The sequence below is a fragment of the Centroberyx affinis genome, unplaced genomic scaffold (genome assembly GCF_046629955.1).
Source record: "Centroberyx affinis isolate AG114_WGS23_722 - 3 ecotype Tasmania unplaced genomic scaffold, CSIRO-AGI_Caff_v1 ptg000248l_1, whole genome shotgun sequence".
NCBI lineage: Eukaryota > Metazoa > Chordata > Actinopteri > Beryciformes > Berycidae > Centroberyx > Centroberyx affinis.
Genome location: NW_027278931.1, coordinates 18,838 through 42,500, shown reverse-complemented (window position 1 = coordinate 42,500; position 23,663 = coordinate 18,838). Strand labels below are relative to the sequence as shown.

At 42.8% G+C, this 23,663-nt stretch overlaps 1 protein-coding gene across 1 annotated transcript in view; it reads right to left on the bottom strand.

Moving 5' to 3' along the window:
* Positions 1–23,663, bottom strand: part of LOC139665451 (copine-8-like) — a gene marked incomplete at its 3' end in the record, with an annotated part of 51,216 nt that overhangs the window by 18,259 nt on the left and 9,294 nt on the right. Inside the window, exons 2-6 of the mRNA XM_071544464.1 lie at positions 19,885–19,925; positions 15,088–15,134; positions 13,523–13,626; positions 6,261–6,300; positions 580–656 (exon numbers count right to left, since the gene is read on the bottom strand). Of these exons, the coding sequence (XP_071400565.1) occupies positions 580–656; positions 6,261–6,300; positions 13,523–13,626; positions 15,088–15,134; positions 19,885–19,925 (309 nt within the window). The remainder of the gene's footprint in view (positions 1–579; positions 657–6,260; positions 6,301–13,522; positions 13,627–15,087; positions 15,135–19,884; positions 19,926–23,663) is intronic.

Here is a 23,663-nt window from a genome sequence, read left to right as displayed (position 1 = left end):
AGACTGTTTACCATCTCAGCTTGTTTACAGTCTGTCATTAGAGCCGCTGCTGGTTAACTATTCATCTCATTTGGCCGACGGAGACGGCGCGTTCTCATCAACATCTTGGCTCATTTTCATATCCTGCTTGATTTCACTTCAAAACACCGACCGTGGCAAATGATCTTAAAAAAATCACACGCTGAATTTCAATTCATTCCCCTGAACGGAGCAGAATCCCAAATCTAACGATGACCCCACGCACGTGTTTTATGGCAGATAATGACAGTGTCTGTGATTACCCTGATCAGAGTAATGAAATACAAGCCTCTGTCTTATTAATTCACTCAAGTCAGAAAATGGATTTCATCAAAATGTACAAACTGGAAAATATTTGCTGTAAAAGATGCCTATATACAGTAGAATCTAATAAACATATAAAGAGAATGAAGGTTCATGCTACATGTGGTTTCAGCTTACATTTTGAATTCAGTGAATTGAAAGAGAATTGACCTGAACCCTGGTGTGCTTGCTTATGTGTGTGTGTGTGTGTGTGTGTGTGCGTGCGTGTGTCTGTGTGTGTTCCAGCGCTCTACTTACATCAAAGGTTTTTCCAAGCGGCTTCCCAGGGAGCCGACTACCTCACCCAGGGTACAGAAGGCCTGGCCCAGGAAGTCCTGCATGTGTGAAAAACATGCACACACACACACACATATATACAGATGTACACACACACACACCCACACACACACACACACAGAAATGCAAAAAAGCATAAATAGGTTACACAGCAGGGTTGTGAGATGCAGAGAGAAACATTCATTAACGCTTTCTTTCAACATTTGGCCTGTAAAGTTCACAGTACCAACCCCACCATGCTACATCATGCTAAAGCTCTCATATATTTTGCCATTTGACACCAAACAGTGCGCAGAGGGAGCCGTGTCCTTGTTGATTACTGTAGAGAGAGCAGTCAGTTAGTGAGGAGCGGCCTTTGGGCAGCAGGGAGAGCGAGGGGAAGGGGGGGGGGGGGGGGGTTGAAAAGTCTGTTTGCGACAGACAGGGGCTGATTGTTCATACTGATACTGAGGCCTAGCCTACCAGATTGTGTGTGTGTTTTGCATGTGTGTGAGTGTGTGTATAAAAGTACTTGACAGATGAGCCGTGTTGAGTCCGGCGGGCAGAAAGCTGCTCCGAAGATCTTTGCCGGTGCTGAGCAAATTCCTCCCCCAGCCGAGCTCTCGCACAAAAAGAGATGACAAAAACGCTCTGGCTTCTCCATGAGAAGTGTGCTGCTAGCTAGCAGCGCCAGCGCAGCGCCTGCTACGCTTCACAAACCCTGAGCTAGGAAGTGTGTCTCCTCAGATAAACAGGCTCAGTGGCGGTTAAGAGAGGAGGATGCTGAAGTAGAAAACATCACAGCTATGATGTCTAAATTTCTCTCATGTCCTACATGCTTCTGAAATTCACTTATTGGCTTACTTGGCCGCTTACTTTATTGTAGTCTAATTTACACCATCCATAGCATGGCTTTGTATCCCATTAAAGGAATAGTTCACCCAAAAATGAAAGTTCTGTCATCATCTACTCACCCTCATGCCAAATGAAACACAGGTGAAATTTGTTAGTCCATATAACACACAGGGAGGTTGCCAGCACAACTTGGTAGCAGCCTTCTCCAAAACAACTGAAGTCAATGGGGACCTGTTCTTTAGAGCTCCAAAACAAAAAACAGCCACACAATCACACTGTGAATAGAAAGACCTATACACCATTATTTGTTGCAAATTAATCAGCTGTAGTTAAGATTTGCACTAAATGATGCTGTAAATATACTGTAGGTCTTTTTGGAACTCTGAAGAACTGGTCCCCACTGACTTCAGTTGTTTTGGAGAAGGCTGCTATGGAGTTGTGCTGGCAACCTCCCTGTGTGTTATATGGACAAACTTCACCTGTGTTTCAACTGGCATGAGGGTGAGTAGATGATGACAGAATTTTCATTTTTGGGTGAACTATTCCTTTAAAGGGAAATGCCACCCATTTTTAAACACTCACATATCCCTGTGTCCCAGGACAGTTCAGTCAATACTTGTGAACATCCGCTACTCTTTCCTAAAGCTAGAAACTGGAGAACTGAGCCTTGAATTTGTAAAGTCACTGGGATGCTCCATAGACAATGAATGGGTTACTGGCTTTGTTGACAAGCCCAAGGGTTCTCTCTCTGGTTTCTAGTTTTAGAAATAGTGGTTCCTAACCTAATTTCTGTCTGTTCAGAAGAAAAGTTTACAGTGATCAATTTCAACGATGGCGTTCCGCTGGGCGCTACGACTCAAACGTTGTGAGAGAACACACGGCCCGTTATCCAGATTACTGCCTGCAAACAAGGAAGCCATTCCCCCCACCTGAAACGACTCGCTAATAATTAAGTTCACAATAATGGATAACGACTTCGAAATGACAATGATGTTTCCCAGCAGGAAATTGATATGTTTTAACCACACAGAAGCCACGGGAGTAAAATAAGGATCTGTGCACAGGGGCGTGATAAGCGGCTGTCACGATGACAAAGGAACATCCATTTCATCTGATAGGAAAACGGGACACACAGAGCTTAATTAGACTTCACTGCTCGGCCCACGTCTGCACATCTTCCCCCCGCAGCCATAAGCATATCTGCACAAGGTATATATGAACCATACGGCAGAGGAAAACATCTGCTGTGACGGGGGGGGAGGGGGAGGAGGAGGAGGAGAGACGGCATCTTTGAGCGCTGGCACTATAGCTGCCAAAGAGAGATACTGTACTTGTATGCGTTTTCCCCCTCTGTGTGTTATTTATAGCCAGGCGAGAGGGGATGGACGTGCGCGGACAATGGAGCCATCACTGCGTGCCAGATCTCCAATCCCCCACATCCACGGCGACGACAGGACGCATCCAAGCGTCCTCCGCCTTCATGCTGAGAGTGAGTCGCTGCGCTCACATTGCTGGGCGCTCTCAGTATAAGCCCCGGGGCGGGATGGGGGACGGGGATGGGGACGGGGGACGGGGAAAAGCACCGGGCCTGGAGTTGGAGATGAGGATGAAGTAGGGTAACAGTGCTTGGAGATGGAGCTGGAGTTATGGACAGAAGTGGAGCAGGGGCTGCTGCAGCTGCTGGTTGGGAAAGATATGAAAGGGCTGTGGGGCAGTGAAGTCTGAAGCTGGGCCGCAGAATCAGGATACATCAGAATGGTGTACAAAGTGCAAAACCTGATTCAGTTTCTACGGGAAAAAGAAAAAAAAAATCTACATTTTCTGTGGTTGCTTTGATATTAGGCTACTATTCTTCCTTTTTGATTCACTTTTTCGATAACTTAATGAGATAATTTCTTCATATATATATATATATATATATATATAATATATATTGCTCTCGTTGTTGTTGTTGTTTTCCTTTTTTGGGGGGGGAGGGGAAAAAACTTACATCTATGACCAGTGAATCATGAGATTGCAGTACCCCTTAGAACTTTCCAATATAGAACTAATAGGCCACATGTATATAAATAAATAGGCCCATCTTTATACTGTGAATGCTTTTTGATATGCTACCTACTTAGGTGAATTATACTCAAATATAAATTAATTGGGTTTTTTCTAACGATGGTTAAGCAGGATTTCCGGGTTATATGTATATATTTTTTTCTATTCTTTCTTTCTTTGTAGATATTTCATTGGTTTTTCCATGATCACACCTATGGGTGGGACCCACATCCATTCTGTAAATGAGGAACACCTGAACCTGTCTGATTCATTGCAAAACCTACCTGACGAAGAGCCCGTGAGGACTCGAAACATATTTTTTTAATGTAGAATAAAGTAAGCAAAATATTGGGAGCTGCCACAGAGTTGCGAGTCTTTTTGAATTTGCTTTTTCTGTGTTCTAATAATTTATGTGAAATGTACGTATATATTGTTGTTAATTGCCCTTAACCTTTTCACGTCTGTCAAACAACTGCATGACCATTATAACTGAATTATCTGGAAGTCGCAAAATGCTAACAAGCTCGCAAACGTGCGTGCAAGAGAGGAGTCAAAAAAAAAAAATTACACCATGTACGTTTCACATAAATTATTAGAACACAGAGAAAGCAAACGCAGAAAATGTTGATTTATTGTTTTTGTTCATAGAAATTGAATAGGGTTTTGCGCTTTGTAGGCGTGGCCTTTTTGCCGCGTCATCGCCATTCTTATCTATGGAATTAGAGCTTGACCAACAATAGAATAGGGGGGCAGCCCGGGTTGAATAGTTTTTGGGAGTAATATTAAAGGAACAATCAGTAGTATTTTACTAGCTCGTTTGACAAAATAACCATAATATATCAGTGGGGGTTTGCAAGTGTTCAAGTGCTCAATGCCAGTCACTCCACTGTTTCCTCAAAGGCTGCTGAGATTTCAAGCTTTCTAAACAAGCAGTCCGGTCTGTTCTCTCTGTTTTGGTGGAAATGATCCACACCACCTCTTCTGCTCAGAACTTCTTTCAGTTTCATTTGTGCAGCCATGGAAGATCGTACCGCAACGAAGCCTAAAAAGCTCGACAAAGACCGCAATGAAAAAGCTGCTCCGCTTGTCGCTCTGTCCGCTCTGACACGTCGCTATTTGTCACTTTGATCATGAAGGTGCGTCTTGGCAGAAATACATTTGATAAAAAAAACTACTACTGACTATAGAAACACTATAGAAAACAATATAGAAAATATTTTATGCATGGTGGGACACACGATGATCCCATGGCTGTTGTTAGATGTTACTGTAGAGTACATATTACAGATTGTTCCTTTGAGGTTTGTTGTAACTTGTGTGCGGTATCAGATGGGTGAAGTTTAGGACAATTCAGATAGCTTCAGGTAAGAGTTCAATCACAGAGATACATTGACTGTTATTATCGAAGTGTTTCGGCACTTTTGTATTGTCTCATGTGGCCGACTTCATGATACTCCAAGCAGGTGAAAGACAAATTAATTGGTTGTAAATAATATTTGATCCAAGTGTGACAGGGAAGGGAAGGAGAACAGCCGGGGCTCTGTGTCTGTGGCTGAGGAAACACACAGACACACAGACAGACATCAGGCTGAGAGAGACTCTGTTACTCTGACCCAGTAGTAACCTGTCTGTCTGTGTTTCCTGTCTGGCAGCCAGCTGCCTCCACATCACCTGGCCTGGTGTCAGTAACATCACTGTCTGCAGCAGATTGGAATTTCAGTTGGAATGCAGCAGTATAACAAACCAAATATTGGTCCTTCATGATATGGAGGATTTTGTTTTTTATTCAGAATCCAAATGTAATCGTAAAAATATAAATGTCTTCTTCTGTACTGTAGCACTGGAAATCATCATACCAAAAGGTGCAAGTGAAAATGACAATAGGAAAAGGAGAATTGAAAATAAAAAGAGAAATGGATAAGCACTTAATAGCACTTTTAAAATGCAGAGTGAAACAGAAAACCAAAGGAAAATTCAATTTTCAAGCTGCATGTAAAAAAAACTCCATATCAGAGGACTAAGTTGGGAGGAATAAAATTTCAACAATATCAATATTGTGATATTAGTAATAATTTAAATTAATTGTCAACTGATAGTGACTACTATCGAAATTGAATCTATTACCTCAAAGATGAAGTAGAGGTTTGCAATACACTCTTGTGTAACATCAAATTATCAATGCGATTCATGGGCAGGTTCGAGATTTTTTTAAACCTATCATATTGCTCACAATTCAAACCCCTGCGGAGGCTTTCCAAAGCTCTAGTGTCTGCAGTCCTGTTAGCTTTGTTAGCAATGCTTACTCTCTTCACTCTTAGAATTGTTTTGCAAGCCATTCATTATATATCCTTATACTACACCTGTAGTTATAGTAAGGATGAAAAATACAACTACTGGAATTGTATGTGATTCTGAGACTTGAGTTTCATACCCGATTGACTTGCACTGGCATTGCTAACAAACAAACAGGAAGCTAAGGACAGACAAAACCTCTCAATGAACGTGTGATGAGAGGTTAGGGTTAGTGATTAGACATAAAAAAGGACAGAACGAAAAGCATTCCCTTTAAGAAAGTTTAAATGCCAACAGGATTGTTTTGTCCCTCGTTACATCACCCTTTCCTCTGACATTCAGACTGCAAATCAAGCGTCTATTGTATTGTGCGAAAGAAGACATTTGGCTGTGTGATATTTCCATGAATGCATGACTGATTACTGAGCAGCTACTGTGTGAAGAGAGTTAGAGGTGGAGAAGACACTCACATGTTTAGACAGGTTGTCGCTCTTGCAGTCCAAATCGTACCTGCAGAGAGGAGGAGAGAGAGACGGGTCAGGATGGAGGTCGACGTGGGCGAGAAAAAGTTAGAGAAGTGGGTCTGAAAGTGACTGGAAGGCCGACAGCTCAAAACACAACAGGGACTTACTGGGAGAATCTGGGCTGGGGAAGTGAAAGACACATGTTACTGTCAAGAGGCCCTTGGGCAAGGCACTTCACCCCCACTGCTCCAAAGAAGCTGTTCAGTTCTAAAGCAGGCCTGTGGTTCTGGCTCCAAAAGCATTACTGATCATATTTCAGGCATAAAAGTACAACAATTTCGATGGCATCCATAGTCTAGTCAGGGGTTCCCAACCCCCGGTCCCCGGACCGTAACATATTTGCCACCGGGCCGTGAGAAGGCAGTGCGGAGAATGCCCACAGTTGACTTTTCTTCCAATTTGATTAAAAATAATAAAATAAAAAAATAAAAAAAAACAACAAATCAGTGGTTCTCAACCTTTTTGGCTTTTAGACCCCTTAAATCAAAGTGATGCCAACTCCCCCAATCCACCAGAGAAGAGAAGAGAAGAGAAGAGAAGAGAAGAGAACTAACTATTTATCAAGAAAAAAAAGCAAAAATTATAGGAAAAATCAGAGAAAATAGACATGATAACAATTTGTATATTAGAAATATGTTTTCTCCTAATCCATAAATCCATATCATCTCACGACACACCGGTGCTTCCCGACCCCCAGGTTGAGAACCAATGGGTCTCAGGTGAAAATCTTAAAACTCCCAGCAAATTCAAGTGCTGCAAGTGTTGATTTTTGCAGATTTTTCAATTATTTTGAGTTGACAAGTGTTGATTAGAGAGTTGTTTGTCCACTAATAGAGCTGAAATGGATCTAAGGCCATTTACAAGTGTTAAATTAACTCAGACTTCTATAAACACTCTCACAGTGTTGATTTTATCTCACAGTTAAATGAACACTGACGATTTTGCTGTGCACTTCAGGTGACTTTCATGTTTTTCCTTCTATGGTCTGCTGTGGGTTGACAAGATTTTATGACCCTGGGTTTTCAGGAAACACTTTCAAAACCTACTGTATCATTTTGAAAAATGCAGGGTCATCAATCTGAGAAGAAGGGGTGTTTTTCTGAAGAGGACACATTTTTGGAGATGCGCGGTTTTCACCCGGCTGCAGCGCTCGGCTTGCAGAACGCTATTGTGCATTTTACAGTACAGTCTCCAAGAACATCACAGCGTCTCTATAGCTGACATACTTATACAGCCTGCGGAGGGACATTCATGCAAAACCATGAGCAGCAGCTAAGGCACGCAGACACTCGCCTCTCCCCCCCCCCCCCCCCCCCCTGAAATCCCCAGGGAGCAATTTATCCAGCTTTATTTACCTCCCTAACCCGTTACCTTCCCGGGCGTCTCAGGTGTGTGTCAGCATGTGTGTGTGTGGTGTGTGTGCACAGCGGCGTGCAGCGGAGTGTGTAAGTGAAAGAGCCTGTGCGTTTCTTTCCACAGACAGCATGCCATGTACGATAAGGCGCCCGCTGACAAACTCAAGAGACACACAGTCCGTCGCTAATGCCACGGCCGAGGAAAGCTCCCTGCAGGGGAATTACAGGGGGAGTTACATTTGTTACAACACACCGTGTTGTAACAAATGTAATTCCATAAGAGCAAGGAAACGCGCCGCTGTTACGCAACGCGCCCGACGGCAAAATGCACAGGTGCGCCTCATGTTCTATTCGCCCCTCGCCTCGGTCACTCCCAAATGTTCATAAATGATTCATTTAATCTCATTTAATAACGAGGAGAGAGAGAGAGAGAGCAAAAGAGAGAGAGAGAGAGAGAGCAAAAGAGAGAGAAAGTGAAGAGGAAAAAAAAACATACTACAGATGTATGTGCGATGCATTCAGCTGCACATGTTCACCCACACACACATAAACACACAGTTGAGAGGTTTTGCTGGAGAAGATGTCCCCCAGCAGCTCGTGCGCACACACACTCGCTCTGTGTGTGTGTGTGTGTGTGAGTGTTCATGTGGATGACATCATTTTGCATAGGCAGTGGGCCAGACAGGATTTCTCTGGGTCCTGTGCTGTCTTGTGGGGGGAGAAGCCGCTCAGAGCTTTGTCTGAATAGAGCGATGATGACTAATGATGGTACACAAACAAACGAGGCCGGAGAGACGGGCGAATAACAGAAGACAATACACTGACACTTGAGCTTCATTTCCTAACAGCTTTATAAAAACCCTTCACAGACCCTTCATACAGACTGCTGCAAGATGTCACACAAATCTTTTATAAGCACATTGCTCATCGTACTAACTGGCCTTGACAGCACATCCTGAATATGGTATTTTACCAAAATGCCGAAGAAGAAAAGGGAGGGAATGTTCACAAGCGAGCGTTTCCTGTATATTTTCATAGATTTGAGGCATGAAGGTAATTTTGATTGTGAGACCCAAGTTATCATTTCCAATAGGAATACGGACAATTGGGCTGTAATTGCAATTTGTAATGCTATTTTTGGGGTGGGCTTTTGTAAGGCCAGATGATGAATTTTCATTATATTTACATTTACTACAACAGCTAAATGAATGTAAAGGAACAGCTACAGAAGCATATGTTCTTTAATGATAGGAGTTGCTGATTGAAAATAATCTTTTAATCACTTTCAGATCCCACTGCAACTCAAAATATAGGTCAACTTTTCAACACTGCCAATGTAAATTAACCATTTACAGCTTCCTATACATTTAAAACTCATGTTTACTGTATCTGTCACATATCATCCATCAATTTCTATCAGAAGAAATCAGTCCAATGATATAAACAAAGTTAACATGGGACAAAAGCTGCAGCCTTCTCTGATTCCGTTTGGGGTGTAACATCACTTCATTTTTCAAGTCTGATCCAATTTGCCACACTTGATTAGACAGACATCTACCTAGAGGCTTCCGCTGGCTTCAGTGAGCATCTCAAGTTTCAATTCCAATTTTTTTTTTTTTTACCCCTTCAGAAGCAAACGGGAAAGCTGCCAGCGGAGAGATGAGAGTTAACAGGATTTCCAGGCACGGATAGCATCAGAGGAAGCCTGGTCAAATGCAAAGTGTGTCGTGGCTTCAGGGGGAAAGAGGAGGGGAAGAGGGAGGGGAGGTGGGGGGCGCGGGACGGTTCAGCAGCTATACTGGAGGTTTTGCGGGGCGCTGGGTCCGTCTAGCTGTATAGATTGCCTGCAGGGATGTGAGGCATGATGGGAAGAGAGGGAGGTGGAGGTAACGAGCGGCTGCAGGAGCTGGGAGCTGCAGCAAAAAGACTTCCAGACCGCAGGACAGAGCAGAGACGGCTGGCTGAGTACAGCAGGAGCAACCACTGGTTCTGTAAAGAGCAATCTCTGAGGAGGGACACTGAGTGTGTGTGTGTGTGTGTGTGTGTGTGTGTGTGTGTGTGTGGGTTGGTTGCGTGCATGCATCAAGACTGAGCATGAGTGCTTGAGAATGTCTGAGTAGTGATATGTGCATGTGTGGCTGTGTGTGTGTGTGTGTGTGTGTGTGTGAGAGAGAGAGCATGTGTGTTTGTTTATTGTTTATTTGTTTGTATATTTCTTAGGATCCCCATTAGCTTTGCCCTAAAGCACAGCTAGTCTTTTTGGGGTCCTGGATTGTGAGAGTGAAGTGTGTGATGTGACTTCATATTTTTGTGTGTGTGTGTGTGTGTATGTGTGTGTGAGAGAGCATGTGTGTTTGGGGGTATTTTTTCGATTCTGACAAGTACGTATGTGGTGTATGTGTGTGTGAGCCGACAGCAGAGTGAGAACTGTTTGTGTGTGTGTGTGTGTGTGTGTGTGTGTGTGTGTGTGTGTGTGTGTGTGTGTGTGCAGCCGTGTCCTCCCTGCAAGTGGTCGAACGGCCATCAGGCCAGAAGACAGTAACGGGGCCTGATGCTCGCCCACTCACGACGAGCCCTGCAGGGAGCCGGCCGAGCTGCACGCACACACACACACACACACACACACCACACACACACATACTCCATCAACCTCCATCTCCCTCTTCACAACCCAAATATCATGCCCCTCTCTCTCTCTCTCTCTTTTTTAACAGCTTGCATGATACTCCGGCACAGGCTGAGTTACATTCCTCTAGCACACAGGAATACACACGCAGATGGCAACGCACACACAAACACACACATACTTGATTCACACACTTGCCCTCACAAGCAAATACCTCAACACACACATGCTCACACACATGGACACAAAAATATGAAACCAAATACACATACTTGCCCTTAAAAATTAACGCATATATGCCCACACACACACACAAATATGAAACAATATACACATTCACCCTCACAAATGAATACGCAAAACAGGCATGCGCACACACATGCACACTTACACACACCCACAAATATCACACCACACACACATCTTCGCCTTCACAAATGAACAAAGGACCAAATACACGCACACACACAAATATGAAACGACACACACATACTTGCTTTCACATATGAACAAAAGCCTGAACACACACACATATACACACACACACACACACTTCCTCAGGCACTGAATGTATACACAATATGATACAATCTGCCGCTTGCACACACACAAACAAACAGCTAGCCGTCTCTCCTTGACCTTAACTCTAACCTCCCACAGCTTGCAAACAGCATGTGGCCGTGCTGACATGCCAACAAGTAAACAAACAAAAGAGCCTATCCATATTTCATGAGTTATCATGGCCCAATACAGTGTATATGCGTGAAGCTGAAACACAATGGAGAAAATCTGGATTATCATAATTTCTTGGACAGCAACTCAACTTTTAGGCTAAATGAGGAAATATGAGTTTTGCAACTTTCCAAAACATCGCAAATAAAAACACAGGTGTATTTTACTCTGATGTGGACAAAAAAATAGAAAACGTGAACAAACTGTTAATAATCCAGCTCACAGGGAGCTAAGAGGTCTGCAATGTGACTAGGGGCTAGACCTAGTCATGCTTTACACTTCATCAGTAAAATCAATTCTATATCTAACTGTTAACCAGTAGAAAGATGCTAAGCTGCATTCTGAACAAGCTGGAGACGCGAGAGTGACTTTTGACTCACAGGAATAGAGGGAGCTGCAGTAGTCTAAACAAGATAATGGCATAGAAGACCTTCAACATAAAGGATAAAAACAACTTTTTTTGGCTGGACCGCAACAGCGGGGCCAGCCCTATAAACGCGAATGTCTGTCACTGACTGACTGAGTGATGAAGTTACACCATTGGTCGGCCGTGGCACATGGCACATCATAGGATCACAGAGCCAGAAATGTAAGTTTCGTTTTCTCCACCATCTAGTTTCTCCGCTGAGATCGGGAGCCTGTTTCTCCCACATAGTAAGCAGGCTGACCAATATCATGCATGTAAGCTGAAGCTAACTGAAGCACTGAAGTAGAATCTATACAATTATATCATATCGCCGTTTATTTCGATGCATATGCACGAGCTCAGTCCACCTGACAGCCCTCTGTTCTGTCGGCGGAGAGAGAGACACAGACAAGCATGTAGGTTTCATCACGCTGAGGGCTTCCTGCCAACGCCTCCCAGAGTTTCCCGGGGGCACGGTGCCGGCCTGTGCCGATAGCTGGGTGCCGATTTGTGCCTAGTCTTGTTAAAATATATTTCTCAATTGTAGGAGGTAACTACTCACTACTCTCCTTACCTATTCCTCAAAAGTCAAGCAAGTGTCAAAAATCACTCCTAAATTTCTGGTCACTGGCTTTGTGATGAGGACAGACTACCAAATTCTTTTAGATCAAGATTTCTGGAGCTAGGAGGGCGAAATAAGACTTTCAGATTTGTAATCCTTGAGTTGTAAAATGTTCTGGGACATCAGATTTGTAATCGTTGAGTTGTAAAACATGGACATCCAACACTTGGTGTCTGTGAGGCAGTTCTTAAGAGTGTTTATAGAGTTGGGGTTGCCAGGTTTTAATGGGAGACACACCTGGGTATCATCCGAATCGCAATGGAAAGAGACGAATTACGAACTGTGTTTAGAAATGATGCTACCAAGTGGGAGCATGTAGAGGGAGAACGGGGTAGGGCCTAAAATGGAGCTCTGAGGGACCCCAGAGGTTTTGCCTGCTGAGGTAGCTGAAGAATTGCCTATTATAACAGAGTAACTTCTGTTTGAGAGGTAAGATCTGAGCCAACTCGGTGCTGAGCCAGAGATACCCACCCAGTGCTTAAGGCAGTCAATTAAAATTGCATGATCAACTGTGTCAAATGCCGCACTTAGGTCTAAAAGGATTAGGGCCGAGCAATCTGCTGCATCTGCTGTTGAAAGGAGGCCATTTGTTACTTTGAGAGGGGCTGTCTCTGCGCTGCGTAGTGCTCTAAAACCTGATTGGAATTTCTCACAAATAATGTCCAAAAAAGATAACAAATGACTAAAAGCTATTTTTTCTAAACATTTAATAAAAACAATCAATTTAGAAAAAGGCCTACAGATGTTAAGGACTGAGGGATCTAGGTTAGCTTTCTTCAGGAGGGCTTGAACTACTGCATGCGTAAAACTAGAAGGGAATGTACCAATTAACTATTCATCGACACACGGCTTTGGAATCCAATTTTGGAATCCATTTCACATTTTTTAGGCACTGAGATGCTCTTACTGAGAGCGCCAGCAGGAAGCAGGTAGGAGTTCAGTGTCTTGCTCACTTAGACGGAACACACTGGTTGCTGCGGGGATCAAAACCTGTTACCTTTCATTTACGGGACAGTCTCTCTCACCTTTAGACCACCCTGCCGCCCCAGTTATCTTTGCATCATGTGAGCCACGTCTAGATAAAAGCATGACATTTTAGTGCAGACCAAATTTAGGGGAACTGACAATATTAAAAATGGATCATAATCCTTATGAAATGCCTAGTTCAGAAGTGTCCAATTCAATTTGGATATACGGCCCTTTTTACATCTCAGAGCATTGTATGAATGAGATGAATTCAAACAGAAATGCTGGGGGAAAAAAAAGCGGCATGAAAACTAGTCTTTTATTTAAAAGGGAGAAGACTTACATCTCCCTCTGCGCTGCCCATGAATATTTCAGTCTTAACTCAACTTTGCTCCGCACGGAGCAGCACTCTCACCCACGCCTGTCCAACACACACACACACACACACACACACACATACATGCACACACACCAACGCGCATAAGTCAACTGTTAACTCACAGGTCAAAGCGTAGATTCTGCCTCTCCTCAAAGAAATAGTCCAGGATGAATTTGCGGACAAAGTCTGGGTTGAGGGTGTTGTCTATGACTTCTGTCCTGCCAAACTGGGAGAAAGTTCAGGTGATGCTGTAACACCGGTTGTCAGGAACATTCATTCAACATACAGTATACAGTATAACATACACTGCAAATCCAGTTTCCATATAAAGCATGTTTTGTTTATTTTTACAAGGACAGATGCAACCACAAGGACAAATTGTAAGCTACTGAATGCTGTATTGTATCGTACTATTTTTAGTTTCCAATTCCTGTCCTTGGAGTAGGTTGGTACATACAGTATATACAAGTAGGTTAAGTGCCCTTGTTCAGCAGCACTACAGCTGAGTTGGGAACTGTAGGTACTGGGAATTGAACCTTACTTGCCAACCCCATATAAATCATCAGGTTTCATTATCACATTACAGTCACACATCTATGGTGTTTATTGCTAATAAATTCAGTGAGACCTGGAAGTGATTTTTGGCAACAAAAATGTTTATAAAAAAGACACTTTAAATATGCTGAATTGAACTGACCTACTGCCTTGTAACAGAAATGCCATATCTCCCAACAGAAACACTAACAACATTAAAGGAATATACCAAGTTTTTGGGATGTTTAGTGATGAGAACATAACAGAATGTTCACTTCAGCGCTAAATGCTAACACTTTAGCATTATGCACTATGTTAAGTGATTGTATGCCACTAGTATATCCAAAGTAAGAAGACTGAGATTTTATAAATAAAAAGTTGAGTGGATTTTTTTTATATAGCCTGTACATTAATACATTTTTAAAAATGAAAGACCATTCACTCAATATAAGTGATGTAGCCAGGCTTATTGTTGGAACTATTTTAGGTAAGCAACCACGTATTCATCCGCTGCACAGTGATTTGTAGCTGTACACAGTCTCACCACATTCAATTCCTATGGAAACAGGGAAAGTAGTCCCTGCTAGTTCAAAACAGTATGTTGTTTTTGTATCATATTTCACGTGATTTAATTTTACCAATCTACACAAAGCTGCCAGATTTAGCTGCATATTATTTAAGAGTACTTACCATTTAGCTTTAGAGCTGCTACAAGTTCTCATTTTCTCACTTTTGAGATCATGCTAGTCGGCTACTATCACTCAACATAGTGAATGCTAAAGTGTTAGCATGGAGCGCCGTATCAAATGATCTACCGGGGACACATGGATGATTTTGGTGTCTATAAACAGTCGCTTGAGCTCCAGCACAGTGTGTGGCAAGTAGCATCAGAACGTAACGTAAAGTTGAGTCTCTCCCATCTGCATTGGGTGAAATAACCGACAAAACAACCCAGCATTTCTTACTATGTACGTTAGCTAAGAGGCCGAGCTCCCAAAAACTCGGTGTATTCCATTAACATTAATTTTACAATGTTGAAATGGTGTCCATTGGGTGAAACACGGCATTTCAGCTCCTTGGAAGTGACTTTTTATGAGTAATTAATTAATCCAACGCCTTCCCCCTCCCCAAACACCCTGCTGTAGGTACTCACCTCTCTCCATTCCCTGTTGGCTATTCCTTGAGTGTACAGCACGCAGACTGTTGAATAAAAAACAGGGACAGACAGGGGCAGAGAAACGGGAGAGGAGAGATTGATTGAAGAGTAGTTAACAGTGAACAAACAACGCCCTGAGAAGTCAGCTGAGAGCGTGTTCTTTCCCAGACCCCCACATGAGAGGAAAACTCCCTAATTAAATGTCACTAGAACTTTGCCTCGCAGCGTGATGATATTTCAGAGAGGGGAGAGGAGGGAGGAAGAGGAGGGAGGGAGGGAGGATGGGAGGGGCAGGGATGGAGGGGAGGGGGAGCATCAGCATTGAAAAGTCCTCCATATTGACATTCAAGCATCTTCGTCTTGGAGTGTTTTTTGATGAGGGGACACTGCTGAGGACTGAGTGAAGCAATCAGTTGGCACTAAAGTGACATTTCATTTGCATTCCAGCAGCTGGTACTGTATGCACACACGCATCCGTCATGTGGCAGAAACTCGCCGGTCCAAAACCCCCAGAGAACAGAGACTTGATTTAACTGGTAAAAAATGTTCACATGACCGACACAAAGTGAAATGGTTATGCAAAATATTAAATACACCCTACCATGTGTAATTTGTGGTTACAATCCCTTGAAATTGCAGGGATTAACTACAAATGCTTGCTCACAATTAGCGGATTTTTTTGCTTTGCTGTATATTTTCTGCCATTATGCCTGTTGGGTAAACTGGGCAGTTATCTGAAGTTCTGCTGCAATTGTTGGGTGAATAAAAAAGAAAAAAAAAGAAAAGAGATTTAAGATGAACTTTGTCATGCTGTGGGGATGAAGATAGGGAATTTGCATTTTATCTATATATTGATGCACCAAGTCTACAGTGGCCCATTGTAGCCAAAAGGTAAAAGTTATTATAATGTAGCATAGAAATCTCTCTGAAATGAAGGTACTGTGGTACTATGGCAGTAGACACACACACAAACACATACACACACACAAACAAACACATTAGCATGCAAGCTGACACAAACACAAACTGCACCCATCTCTCTCTCTCTCTCTCTCTCACACACGCACATCCACGCACACCTCAAATGCAAAACCATCTGCTTTTGTATGGTTGCTGTTTATTGCTGTAATCTGAGCGCCATCCTTTGGGAGCCATCTTTAAAATACACCTCATCAGTAAAGCAGCCGCACCTCTTTCAACCCATTCCACCTGAGCGACAATGATGGCCAACTGTAAAAGGCCACAACAAAAACCTCTGTCTGCTGTTGCCCTATCTGGACGCACTAAAGCACCAAACAAAATAGAAAAAAGCATCAAACGTGAGCCTGTTAGCTAGTGCTAAGTAACCGCTAATTTGAATGGAAGCGAAACAACAAAACCTCATAACATAAAACAAGATAATAATTTAATGCAAGTTGATAAAAGTGAATATTGATTTGGCTCTTAAAAGGAGATACAGAGTCAAACAAACTTTTTATTCCAGGTAAATTGTTCCACAGTTTTAGACGCCCTGACTGCAAAGGCTCCATCACCTTTAGACTTTAATTTAGCCGCTGGAACAAAAAGAGTTTTGTTTGCCGCATTGCGACTGCACTTCTGCACATAAAGAGATAACAGCTCTGAAATATAAGCTGGAGCCAGGCCAGACGACGCTTTGGAAGTAATCAATACAATTTTAAAACCAATCCTAAAATTAATTGGGAGTAAAGCAAATTATGGATTACTACTAAGTTTATGAGTCATCTTATGACATTTGCTTATAGAGATAACACTTTCCATTAAGGGGACATGCATTATCATTAATTAAAGCATAAATTAAAGCATGAATTATCATGAATTAATGAGCTAATGTATGAACTATCACAAGTTGATGCTACAGCAATATATGATGTAGTCATACTTTGGTAGGCATTAATAGTTATATTTGTGAGGATATAATACAATTAATATAATACAATAATTGATGAAGATTTTGTTTTTTCAAAATAGATATACAGTACTGTGCAAAAGTCTTAGGCATATGTCAAAGATATGCATAAAGCAAAGATGCTTTCAAAACTAATGAAATGAAAAGTTTCTGAATATCAAAAATGTACAATAAACAGCAGTCTATTGACACACTAATGCAGAAAACAAATAAACATCTAAGACTTCTAAGAAATTTATATAAAAACTCTAGGGTGCCTAAGACTTTTGCACAGTACTGTATGTTTTGGACTTAAAGTCATACATATATTGTTATACGCTTTGTTGAAAACTGGTGTGTGAATGTGTGTTGTTCCACACTAGACTCACAGCAGTGTTGAAAACTCACACATTGTTTTTGAGCGCACACACAAAGACATAAATTCCTAATTACACTGCGCCCGGTGCAGCGACAGAAGCGCCCCGACTTGCAGTGTTGTGGCAGCCTGTCAGTCTGGATGTTGTATATGTTGCATTGTAGATGGTGTGCAGCGAGCGGGGGGCTCAGCTGGCTGAATATACAGTCATCCTTTTATCTTGCCGTGAAGCACTGGATGACACATGGTCTCTGCGTTATTGTGCAGGAGAAAGCGATACATCAATCACACGCCCACAAAAAGCGACGCGTCCTCTCCGTCACGACACTTGCCGTCCGTCGCGCACACTTTCAACTCTTCCTATTCATCAGGCTGATGATGAGGGATTTGACAATAGCGGCGCTAACACCATCTCTGTTTTGAAGGTAGGAGCCGCCGACGTGGCACACTTTGATAATGTTCCTGTCTGCATGAAGGCCTTTTCCAATCTGCCGGGGAACAATGATCAAAGCGCATGCAAACGCTCCAAACGCATGCACAAACACACATTCCCGCAAACACAGGACCATAGGCATGCACGGAAATACACACAAACACACCCACACGCATATAAACACACACACAGAAACACTGGAGTGTTGTCCAGCTTTATGAGCTAATATGAATATGGTACGTGAGCCTCCCTGAGGCCTGTGTGGTTGTGTGTGCTCGTGAGTGCGTGTGTGTGTGTGCCTGTGCGTGCCGCTGTGTGTGTGTGTGTGTGTGTGTGTGTGTGTGGCTCTGCTGAGGCGGTCTAATGCTGTGTGACTGGGGCCAGTGCTGTCAGCAGAGCAGAGACATGGACGCAGCACAAGTGCCTCCTTGCATAAACGTTCGGGCGGGCAGGGATGCTCATCCTCCTCTCCGCTGTCTGACACTTAAAGGTCCAATCCGCGATTCTGTGAGCTTATCGATAATGAGTTTACACATACAGTGCCAAGCTGATCAGTGGCCCAACGTCAAAACACTGTGGCTGTACTGGGAAGCTCCCAGGTGGGAATGTGTGGAGCGGTGTGGGTATGAAGCAGCGTGATGCTGAGAACAAAACATGCGTGCTCAGCAAACCTTCCCCTGGATAAATAAAGAGTAAAAAATATATATTTATTCTTAAAGAGTATGCAACTTTGTCATTACAACATTACTCAGAATAAGTATTTTACTTTTCTTTTACTCAAACCAGGTATATTTATAGGGGGCTTTTAACCAACAGTATTGTCACAGTGCATCACAGAAAACAAAGCACACAAGACAGACAAAAAGAACAAGGACAATGATAGAGATAGAGATAACAACTCAGAGAAATTGTGTGTGTGCATGTGTGTGTGTCTGTGTGTGTGTGTGTGAGTGGATATGGATATACTCTTAATGTTTAGGTGTTCAGCTATCATATACTGTCAGTCCTTGAATGGAAAACCCTGAATGGAAATGGAATGAAAAAATGTCTCTGATCCAATAATTTAGATTTCCGTAGCAAAGCTATTTACTTCTGGATTACAGCCTGGGCCTTTAAAATCCACTGGACCAGTTGCCTAAATGAACCCCTGCTGTCAAGGGAGTGTGTGTGTGTGTGTTGTGTGTGTGTGTGTGTGTGTGTGTGTGTGTGTATGTGTGAGTGTGTGTGTCCCTTAATCTGTAGGAGGGAAGTGGCTGGTGCGTGTGTGAGGATGATCTGGTTCCCCTCACTCACGTTGGGAGCCAGAGCAGAGAACAGTGACGAATACGACCCCTGACATATGCAAATGTCTACTGATTCACACAGGGGAAGCAGAGTGTGTGTGCAGTGTGTGTGTGTGTGTGTGTGTGTGTGTGTGTGTGTTTTCATGTAATGCTATCTTTGTGAGAACCAATTTGAGTTTTAAACCTTCAGAGTGAGGACGTTTTTGTGAATTGAGGTCATTTGGGCCGATCCGTACTTCTTAAAGGGGTTGTTTTAGGGTTAGGACCTGGTTTTAGGGTTAAGATTATAATTAGGATTAGACTAAGGTTAGGGTAAGAGTTAAGGTTAGGCATGTAGTAGTGAGGGTTAAGGTTAGGGTTAGGGGACAGGGAAAGAATGGTCCTCATGAGGATAGAAGTACAAGGGTGTGTGTGTGTGTGTGTGTGTGTGTGCATATGCATGAGTCCATATGTAGTGTAGCATGCATACTGTATGTTTGTTTGTGCGTGTTAAATCTGCATGCCTTGTATTGTTTGTTGGTTTGTTAATACATAGAAGAACCATATGGAATGTCATTCCTTTTCTGTATGAAAGAAGATGCTTCACAATAAAACATTTGAAACACAACAATTCTGCATGCCTGCATGGGGTTCATGTGTGTGTGCGCATACTTGTGTTTATGTGTAGAATCAAATATGCATGTTTGTGTGTGTTTGTGTGTGTGCATGTATGCGTGTGCCTGTTTGTACATGCACGTCTGCTTGATACGAGTGTGTGTGTGTGTGTATGTGTGTGTGTGTTGGGAAACAAACTTACTTGGATCAGACTTGGAAAACGTGTCTCTGTCCAGCAGGTTTCTGAAAAACAAGAAAACATTGACATATAATTGATTGCACTCCATTGGCCACAGAACTCCCACTTTAATCCACAAAGAAAGTGAAACTAAAAAGTTATTACAGCATTAAACCTTGCCCAATTTGATTCCTCATTGACCCTGACCACTGTTGTTTACCCATAATCCTCCCCTGACTTGATTAACACAGCCATTTCAGCGAGCCATTTATGCAGCAACATTAAACAGACTACAAAATCCAGCTTCCAAGCAGGGCCCATTCATATTTCAAGCAAACAGAGAAAACAGCAGAAGAGAGGACCTATTTTTCACTTTTTGCGCTCCCCGGGCAGCAGCCAGCAACAACAGCGGAGGATGGCATCAAATTTACATGACGCCCCAGTCTTCGCTCTTTGCATGGGGAGGTATAAATGCACTGAAGGGTCCCATCGCAGAGCAGATGCTGCGCGTCGTTGAGGTACTCTGCCGTTAAACAGCACAGGAGGAATTAAATATGCACACAAAAAAAGGCGACAACGAGACTTGAGGATGAAGAAATCAAGGAGCGGGGGTTCAGAAAAGGGAGACCCGGCGCGTTATGTCAGCGGCGGGCCTCCGTGGTTTGACTCGTCCGGGGATCCGGAGGCTGCGGCCAGGAGGACGGAGGCGAGTCCAAACGACACCCGAGGGGGTTGAAGTGAACCCTTCGCTCGTTCGGCTTGTCCCCCTGCCAAATCTTACATTAAAACCCCATAAACCTTTCATAGGGCTTTCATGGGGCTAACCCAGAAAGAGTAACTAATATGAGGGGATTGGCCATCAGCGGGAAGTCCGGCGGGACACATTACCCAGAAACCTACCGTTGTAGAGCGACTGAAAGTATTTCAAACCACATCAAAGGGTAATGTAGACATTAAACTTAAAACTACACTTTATGAAATGATATTTTAAAAAGGAGAATGTCAGTGTCATTTAGACTTATAGCCCATTTTCTTCTGTCTATGTCCACGGTTCCATTTCCCCCAATCATTTTGCAGTGCATGTCCAATGTAATTAGTTTTTTTTAACATTTACTCATTTTTCTTCCTTTTTAAATGGATGTGACAATAAAATTTGTAAGGTGACATGTTTTTGAGGGATTATTTCCTAGAGGAGACTTCCATTTCTTCCTGTGGGTGTCAGCTGATTGACAGGGAGCAGAGTGTAATGTAAAGCACTCGCTGATATGAAAACACGTGGGCACAATGAAGGAAGGATAAAACAGAAACTTTGGCAAAACCAAATGAAGGCTTCATGTTCACTCTAATGGATTCTCTTGCTCTGTGGAAGTTGTTTTTCAGACTGAGCAAGAATGAATGGCAGCAAATGGCTTCTTCTGAAGGAGGAAAACAAGTCCTGATATCTCCAACTATGCTGACTGTGTGCAGAAAAGAAAAACAACAAACCAGGAAGAATGTAAAGGAGAGGGACAACCGACATGATTGGCACAAACGTAAACAAGTACAGATCCTGTACAGGCCCATGGCACGTGTGTTTAATTCCACTAGCTGCAGCCACACTGATCCCTCGGAAAACGGATAGATTTATTGACAGATAGATTTCTGTCCATTGGGCTGTTTTGGAATGTCAACATTAGAGCCCGACCGATACTGGATTTTTGGGGCCGATATTCGGGAATAAAAAATGTCTGATATCGATATATCGGCCGATATTCTTTATATATATATACAGAATATATACAGTACATAAACACACATTTTTTGCAATGATCCCTCAAATGTGGTTATCAAACACTTGTGACAAAGATATGTAATGGAGGCTGAAATATATATTTGAGCTGGAACCAAACTAGTTTGCATTGCATGTTCTATTCTAAATAGCTTAATCTTCACTAATGAATTTATCTTTATATTTAGGTATATCAAAAATAACGTAATGAGTGAAGTCACTGGCAAAAGTCTGATGCCCTCTAGTCTCTACCAGTGGTGGAAGAAGTACTCAGATCTTTTACTTAAGTAAAAGTAGCAATACCACAATGAAAAATTGTTCAATTACAAGTAAAAGTCCTGCATTCAAAATCTTAAGAAATCTAAAAGTACATAAGTAAGTACTGTCTGCAAAATGTACTAAAGGGTGTTAGAGTGTTATATTTATCATATAAAGCAGCAGCTTCGCTCATAACGGAGCTACTTCATAGAAACAAGTTAAATTCACTTGAACACATTGTTTTATCACTCACATTGGGTTGAAAATAGGAAAGAATGTGTAGTTTCTTCTGTCTCGACATTTTCACAACGCAACCTGTCAGCTCCGCGGCTCAGATTAAATCGTCTGTGTTTTTAAGCACTGTGATTGGCCAGAAGGTCCAAACACCGACCAGCCGGAAAACTTTGGTCATGAAACAAACCGAGCCAATAGTTTAAGCTCCTAAAACAGGCACAACCACCGGTAGCTCTCTGTATTTCATTTTTTCAGAACCGTTGTCAAATTCACTTCCGGCCCAATGACCCCTTTGATAAAGCCTAGATTTGATTTCTCTATCAAGAGACTCGGGGCCATCTCTTAGTCAAAGACGCCCTCTAGAGGCCATCTCACGAAACAACGTCTCACTAAGCGTTACCTGACTGACTGACTGACTGACTGACCTGAATTTGCCGCACGATGCCCTCGGCTGCACCGTTCTATTTCAACTGCACAGTCTGTTATAATTAGGCACGAATATGGTTTCTTGAGGATGATGCCAATATCCGATATTTTTCCACCCACATTGTCCGATACCGATATGCATTTTTGTAAGAATCTTAGTAACAAATGCAGGTGCAAAACAGGTTAAGCTTTTCAGACAGGCCTATCTTAAGATAATTTAATGTTTTTTACACAAAAGACCATGTTAGTTTTATTCTGCTGCTGTGTTAAGTGACACACTCTTACACCAAAAAATCCAATTCCACAGTCGATTCCAATCTAAATATCAGCAGTAAACATAATATCGGACCAATACTGATATTTTAAAGCTAATATCAGCCGATACAGATAGTCTGCCGATATATCGGTGCATCCCTAGTTACAATAATTGCACTAGGCGCTCGTCCATATTCTGCAACACTGCTAAAAACACAGGGAAAGAGAGAGAGAGACGGAAGGGGAGAGTGAGGAAGGTTCTTGCTATCATGCTAGCTGCGGGGCGACCGCTCTGTCGTATGACAAGCAGTGAGTGTCTTAAGGCGGTTGATGGCTAGTGATGTATCTAGATCAGGCACCCATGTTGTGCTGATCCCAGTGTGGCCCAGATGGTGTAACGCCACGCTCCGCTGCCTCTCTGTCAGAGCGCGCCCACTAGCCCTTCCCTGGCTTCGAGACCTTAAATAAATGATAATAAGCGATGGAATTGGGGCCGGACACGTCGGCCGCGTGTTACGACTGGCGGAGAGGCTTGAGAGCGCGTGGGAGTGAGAAGTGGCCAGTGTATGTGAAGGCGACTTCACCTGCCAAACGGGATACATGTCAGATGAAAAAAAAAAAAAAAAAAAGCAATACTGTACCCTGTTGCCTCACTGAGGATTAGGAGTGGAAGCAAGGAAAGATGAGAGGGAAAAAGAGGAGAGAAACTGCTGAAGAGTCTTGTGTGTTTGAAAGAGAAACAGTGCTCAGTTGTGTGTGTGTGTGTGTGTGTGTGTGTGCATGCAGAAGCGTGCACATGTATGTAGATGTGTACTGATTCATGTGCACCTGAGGGCGTCCACCTGGCCCTCACACGGACGCG